This window comes from Corylus avellana, chromosome 11 (genome assembly GCF_965113065.1).
Source record: "Corylus avellana chromosome 11, dhCorAvel1.hap1.2, whole genome shotgun sequence".
In the NCBI taxonomy this organism is placed as follows: Eukaryota; Viridiplantae; Streptophyta; class Magnoliopsida; order Fagales; family Betulaceae; genus Corylus; species Corylus avellana.
The window spans coordinates 17,487,375-17,494,633 of NC_142500.1; the positions used below are offsets into that span (position 1 = coordinate 17,487,375).

General features: G+C 37.2%; 1 protein-coding gene across 1 annotated transcript; it reads right to left on the bottom strand.

Annotated features, from left to right (window-relative positions):
- Positions 1-335: 335 nt before the first annotated feature.
- On the bottom strand, positions 336-6,325 carry LOC132166390 (signal transducer, putative (DUF3550/UPF0682)). Its single transcript, XM_059577192.2, has 9 exons — positions 5,498-6,325; positions 3,734-3,940; positions 3,371-3,613; positions 2,933-2,999; positions 2,652-2,843; positions 2,400-2,491; positions 1,514-1,696; positions 1,292-1,428; positions 336-1,042 (listed from the first exon to the last, which is right to left on the bottom strand). The coding sequence occupies exons 1-9, from the start codon at positions 5,996-5,998 to the stop codon at positions 856-858; spliced, it is 1,809 nt and encodes a 602-aa protein (XP_059433175.2). The 5' UTR covers positions 5,999-6,325; the 3' UTR covers positions 336-855.
- Between the last annotated feature and the right edge of the window lie 934 nt (positions 6,326-7,259).

The following is a 7,259-nucleotide window of genomic DNA, read 5'->3' on the forward strand; positions in this document are numbered from 1 at the left end:
GTGTTATCTTTGATCCAAAACATTTTGTTTATAAAACTTTTCTACCGAAGGGAGAAAACAAAAAGAGTTCAAAACTTCTTTTGTGAAGATTTATATGTTTATCAAAGTTAAATTCCGTGTCCCCATTCACATAGGGGAATAGATGGGGTAATAAAGGGAGCCCAAATGAATGCTTTCTGCAATCTTGCTTGTGCATGATCTCTTACCTATTCTACTCCCTCTGTAGACAAGTTGTTCTCCGGTTAAAATATTTCAATAAAGGAGTAATCCAGCTCACTAAATCAAGAAGTGAAAAAGATGAATGCCAAGCCCATAAAATAGGACACAAAAGAAGGTCAAATTCTGAAGAAGCTAATTTTCAAGGCATCCATACATTTCTAGAAACGTTAACATGCTTTTTATGAGCAAGTTCTCCAAGAATATTTGTAACAATTCCTCTGAAAAAGGGTAAAATTATACCATTTGACTACCTGATTTTCTTTTACAGTGGTATAAACAATTAGCACTAAATTGAAATCCTGTAACAATTAACTTGCAATGCTCACACACACCCTACAAATCATCAAACACCCATCTGCCCTGAACACCGAACCACCATACAAATTCAGCATACGGACTGACGAAGCAACGGGGTTGCAAGTAGACAATAAAACCAGTAGAAGCAACCACACTCGAACATATACTCTTTAAATTGCCAGCTGAAGAAGCCACCACCCCCCATTGATCAATTATATTCCTCCTAAAGTACCCTGAAAAGCCCCTGGTATGATTCTAATACTCACTGCCCCATTAAATTGATGAACCTAATACCGGCCGATGTAATTTACAAGCTTGCTTTAACATTTCTGGTCCTAGTTATGTGTCATTGAAGTGGAAACAGTCAGCAACTCTGAAGTGCTTTGCAAGCCGGAGGACAGAAGAACGCACAACGTCAGAATTCGGAGAGACGGAACTAGGTAGATGAGGTAGGCAAACAGGCAGATATTGATCACTATCTTCTGAAGGGCAGAATAGGGAAAGCACGGATCTGCAGAATATGAATCTGGAGAGAACCAACATCATATAACTATTCACTAAGTTAACTTAAAAAATAAAATAAAAAATAAAAATGATTCAAGCTCGAAGACATCTGTCATTGTTTTTCTTTTCATTATGGAAAATTTTGTAAAATATATATATAAGCTAAAGTTCAGTTTGGTCCGGTTGTATGACCAATTGAACCAATATTTAAGCATAAAAGACAATTAACAGAGCAAAGTGCTACTCTGCTTAAAATGAAAGACAAAAATACCTTAGAATAAGCCGCCTAATAAATGGATCTTTTAACACTTGTGCCCAAACTATATCCATGCTAGTTGGTGTACAGAGTATGACTTCCCACTCAGAGAAGGCAGTCGAGAGTATGTTCTCGGCATCATTGTAAACATCCTAAAAATATAACCTCATGAACACATTGGAACAACTAGAATATAATGAACTTCAAGAATTTAAAAAGGTCTAGCAATTTACTTACTGCATCAGTATCAGAAGGGGAGAGGCCAACCATTTGGCAAAATGCTGGTAGAGGAGCAGTCAAGAAAAATGTAAACTGACTTCCATTCGTTAATATATCAACATTAGATGGGTTCTTGAATGCTGGCCGTAGAGGTGAAAGAAGTAGAGTAGCAGGCTCTCCCCTCTCCGCACCATGTAAAACCTGAAAATCATTCATCATTCATATGTAAGCCACTTGACAGAGAAATGAGAATCAAATGCAATCATGCACTCGGTAAATCTTGTCATGGAAGAACACCACATATCGGGTACAGCTTGATTCTAATATCATCAAAAGGGCCAAAGACGCCTTAAAACACCTGCCTTGTTACAATTAATCTTTTTCACATAATGAATTTAGGGCTAAATAATGTAATACTTGAAGATATGGTTTGTAAGTGAATTAAACAGTACAGACACTCAAGCGGCGTTGGAATTTCTTTTTCCTTAAAGTTTATCCCCAAACACAACCTCAAGTGAAATGTGTTCTACAATGTCATTGATGTAGTTATATCAAGAACCTCCTTCAACAACATTTCCTAAAATATGTTACATTTATTTGGACATTGATTGGATTAAGGCAGCAAAAATTTACACCGATATCTTGGTGGGGTTTATAACCAGGAGAGGGAGGGGGGAAGTTAAACATATGAACCCAGCAGACTTTCCTTTACTTAATATCCAAATTCCATTACTGTGTCAAAACTTACTCCACTATTACTGTATTACATATCTATTGTACACATGACAATAACCACAAAACATCATCGTGTCTTTAAAGCAGTAAAATATGATTAGAAGCTATACACTGCTCTTGAATAAAGCATGTAACCCAGTAGGTCATACGCAAGTTTTGACAAACCTGCCTTGAATGCATGGCTGTTGTCACTATCAATTATCAAGAAAAGAGGCCTACGGGTAAAAGGAATTATATCACCAGGGTAGAGGTTGTTTGAACCTGAAAAATCCAAAAAGAAGATATGTTATGCAGATGGTATGGGGACTTCTTCAGATTATAAATGGCATAGAAACTAAATAATACTTAAATAAACAAGTATCTGTGCACAAATGCTCTTAATAAGAACAGGACAGAGCATGGTTTCAATATTGATGCCTACCACCATTTCCTCTTGAACCAAACCACAGATAACCATCATCATAGCTACTTGACTCTCCCTTATGATTAGTACCCAATTCAGGCATAGAGCTCTTCCGCTCCTGTGAGTACTGAGAAGTGATTTTGTTTTTTGAAGATTTCCGTGATACTCCAAGGGTTTCCATCTGAGTAACATGACTATGACCAGCCTTCCCTGCATGTTTAATCACTAGGGTCAATAATCTAGGATGACAAGAGCTGTTCAGTTAATTACTATTCAGGCAATATAGGAGTGATATAAACCTGACGCTGATAGATATACTAGCATAACACTATCTGGAGGGAGCTCCTCACAAATTGTAGCCATAACCTGCCCATGCACCATGAAGTTAAAAGTCAGCCCCACTAATTACAAAGCCATGATTTTTTTTTTTGGATGAATACAAACACAAAGAAACAACGAAAAATAAAACACAAAGGCAAACGTTGTGTTTAAGGGCACACCGTCTTTAATTTATGCCTCAAGTTGAGGGTGAAATCATGTTATCAATTTATCATGGAAAAAAATAAAAGGAAATTATATAATCACATACATTCTTCTTCTTTTTTTTGATAGGTATAATCACATGCATTCTTCTTCCATGGAAAGATATGATATCCAGATTAACTTAGCAACTAAAAGAGACTATAAATGCAACCACATAGGCCACAGAATAAACAAGTAATAACTTTAGAACTCACCGCTAGCAAATGTGTTACTGATGGACGGTAGAGAATAGCTTTCCTTGGATTAGGAGGTAAGGTTGGATCAGTCATGTCTGCAGCCAAATTTATATCTATCAGTCCAGAAGCTCCAGAATGATCGATTGAAGTGCCATTCCCATTTGATTCAACTAGCCGTTTTTGGTAGAAAGATCCACTTGGCTCCCATTCTAAACATTGCAGCATTCTAAAAGTGTCCAAAGTAAATTCTGCAAATTTTACCTGAAAGTGACAGTACAAAAACCTTTGTAAAAATTCTATGCAGGGGTTCATTCATTAATGATTCTTGTACTCCAGATGATCTTAACTCACGAACAAGCCATTTAAAGCATAAAAACTAACCTCATTCCGGTGATAGCTTGTCAGCAGTGCATCTTGAAACTTTAGAACCTTCTTTGCATGGAACCGAGCCACATATGGAAGAGAAGCTTGATGGGAATCAAACACAGAACAATAACGCAAAGGCCTGACATTCATAAAGGCTGTATCAACTTTCATAAAGCGGACAATTTCTTGCACCACTTGCCTCCATTCTTTAAAGTTAGTTTCCTGACAAGAGATGGTATAGATGTCCTAAATCATGTCAGTTTACCACTGAAAGTAGTATAAGTTAATGGCTTATTAGAGAGAGCAAAATTATAATGAATGTTAAACAGTCAAATTTAAGGCAATGATATCCATGCAAATAATCATGTAAATAACCTGCCGAGAGATGTACATTCATAAAGAACACATTTTAAACTGATCCTCTTAATTCATAATTGATAAATCCCTCAATTGGCATGTATCCAAATAGCATATTTTACACCATCAAAGTTTTGATTATTTTCAAAAAAATAAATTCTAATAGCTCGATTTATGAAGGTCTGTCAATAAGTTACTAAGAAGGTATATGGTATTTAGTAAGATGAGCAAATATTAAACAGTTATATTTTCCCCTAATTATTAAATTTTCAATTTAGAGTGACTCATGGAGCACAACATTGAGATAGCACTCAAGATCTCACTTCACAAAATTCTAAGCCCAAATGTTGGGCCAAGTAAATGATCAGTTAAAGTACATAGATACTAAGTGAATCAGTCCGACCAATTAAGCAGTCCTGGATTAGACATGATGTTGGTGCTCCATTGCTCTTTAAAGAAGAAAAAGACAGACAAAAAGAACCAATAGAACCCATAAGCCCAAAGAATGTTTTGGCCTTTCAGGTTTTAAGTCTTAAAGATTATAAATTTTCCATTCCAACTCTTAATTTTTCATACAATAGCATTTGACCAATTGTTTTCGTATCACCAAAAGGACTGACAAATTGGTGGCACACACAGACATGATGAACGATTTAAGACCTTTTTTATTTCATTTGTACATAAACATTAGTTTCACACCGTTGGACTGACCGTTTTCTGGAATCTCTGATCTTTATCCAGAACCTCATTTACCACCTTGCTTCAACTAAAGCACTACTTTACAGCTCAGAATTTAGTCATTATGAAATGGAATATTTATTGGAAATACACCTTCAGAAAGTAAATCACAAACTGAGCATGCTAAATCTACTGTCTCTCAACACTCCCAGATTGTATAAATCCTGATCTTCTATCAATTCAAATAACATCGTGGTACCTCTATCCGAATCTAAAGTTCTACCGGAAAGAAAAACCTCGAAGATTTGGATAAAATAACTTATATTATTTAAACAATTTCTAAAAACATCCTTTCACATTCAAATCGATCTCCTTCTCTGGGAATTAAAATATTAAGCCTCCTTCGTGCTCCTAAGGCATTGTTTGGTTGTTGCGAAAAGAGGAAAAGAAAAGGAAAACTTCAAACCATACATTTCTTGCACCATCTTAATTAACAAAGGGAAATGGAAAAGAAATCAATAAAACGTGGCATGCCTTGCACGATTATCGCTATATTAAGTCCAAAATTTTGATAGTAGAAATTAGACAGCGAGGGAACTCGAATAATTCCCATGTTTTTTTCCTAAATTTTCTCAGCAACCAAACAAAGCCTCATGCGAGTAAATAAAACCGAATCCTTCATAGTTAAGCTCCAAATATTCACAATTTTTCCTCGTAGAGCTAATAGAAACGAAAAAAAATTACCCGAAAAGCAGCTTTACTATCATCAACCAGAGCCTTGAACCGGTCGACGAGAGCCTTCACCATCTCGGTCCGGTTCAAGATCACCGAGACTAGCAAGAACCTCGCGTAGAACCTCAATTCCTTGAACCTCACCCCGAGATCCTTCCCGGCGCCTTTGGATCCCTCGAAATACCTCCTGTTGAGAATCGCCTCGTAGAAAACGTACGCCTCGACCAGGAACCTGGCCTCGCTGGTCCGCATGTACTGGCCGAAGTAGAGCTGGCCGATCCGGCTAGCGATCTCGCCGATTTCCCAGCGGTTGAGCCCTGACCTCACCAACTCCGCCCGGTGCTCCTGCTGGAACTTCCAGAGGCGCGTGTACGCCTTGAACACCTTCTGGAAGTAGTGGTGGCTCGTCACGCGTCCGTACGCAGGCACGTCCCGTACCCGAGCAAACTTCCGGTCCGCGCCGTCCACCAGCGCCCGGAAAGTCTGACCAACGACGTCGTTATCGGCAGCCATATCATCCAAAAAAAAAAGCCCAATCAATTAACCACCCTAAAATCGTTCCCTTTCGCGCCCATCGGCAAACGAGAAAGTGTCAGAAAACCAAAGGGAAGAAAAGTAGAGTTGGACTCTTTATAAAACTGAGGCTTTAGAAATGGGAATGGCGTCACTGCTTTTACTCTCTGTTTTTTTTTTTTTTTTTCTTAATTTTTTTAACTATTTAGTTACCGAATTGCAGTGGCGGCGTCAGAGGGAGAGGAGCGAAGGAGTGAAGGGGGTGTGGCATGAGATTTTGGATGATTTGACGGTGTGACATTTCCTGTGGCGAGAACGGAAAAAAGTAGTTTTGGACATAGGACGGAGTAGTGATGCTGGGGAGTAATGCGGGTGTGATTCAAGGGAGTACGTCGTTCTCTGTATTTTTGGACCGTTGGATGTGTTTCATGGTCTGTGTGGTCCATTGGGGAATGTGGGTTTGGATTATTGCAGCTGTGACTATGTGACCACTATGTCTATTTCTATTGGATATAGATTTTAACACTTGTCCGAATATTGTTGTTTTATGAGTTTGGATATTACGGTTGTGATCATTTTTTTTTTTTTTACATGTTCCTATAAAATAAAAAATAAAAATAAAAAAATAAGTAAATTTGAATTAGTGATCTCCGTTTTATAATGCGTAGTCTTTAGCCGATTAGATTAATTTTAGAAGTCATTCTTGTGTTCCTCTTGCGTCACTTTAAGAATTAGGTAGCTTTTAAAATTATCATTTGATCAAAATTCAATAATAATCAATCATAAGGCCAATAATAATATTACTCAGCCGATTGAGCTACTCATTAGAAACGGATCAATGTATAAATAGAGATTTTTAGTAATTTTAGTCTGGTTTTTAAGATTTTAATTTCACATATTCCAACTCTCTCATACGTTGAATATTTTACATTTGCTTATTTTATGGTGAAACTATTATATTTAAGAAACCACACGGACGTGCCCAAATAAAATCATATATATCCGAGTTTTGAGGATCCTTCTTGTACAAGACACGACCACATGTACAGGTTCATGTAATCATGTCGCACAAAAAAGTCAGGCTGAGGCTGAGAAGTTACACCAAAATAAATCAGACAACGTACCAAAAAAAAAAGGTAGATATGATTTGTTTGAGAATTTTACTTGTCAGCATGTAATTAAGATAAACAACTTAAACAAAGCGTGCACGTTTATGATGTTCTTTGAGAAGTTGTAATCAATGAAGTTTCTGAGAAGATGA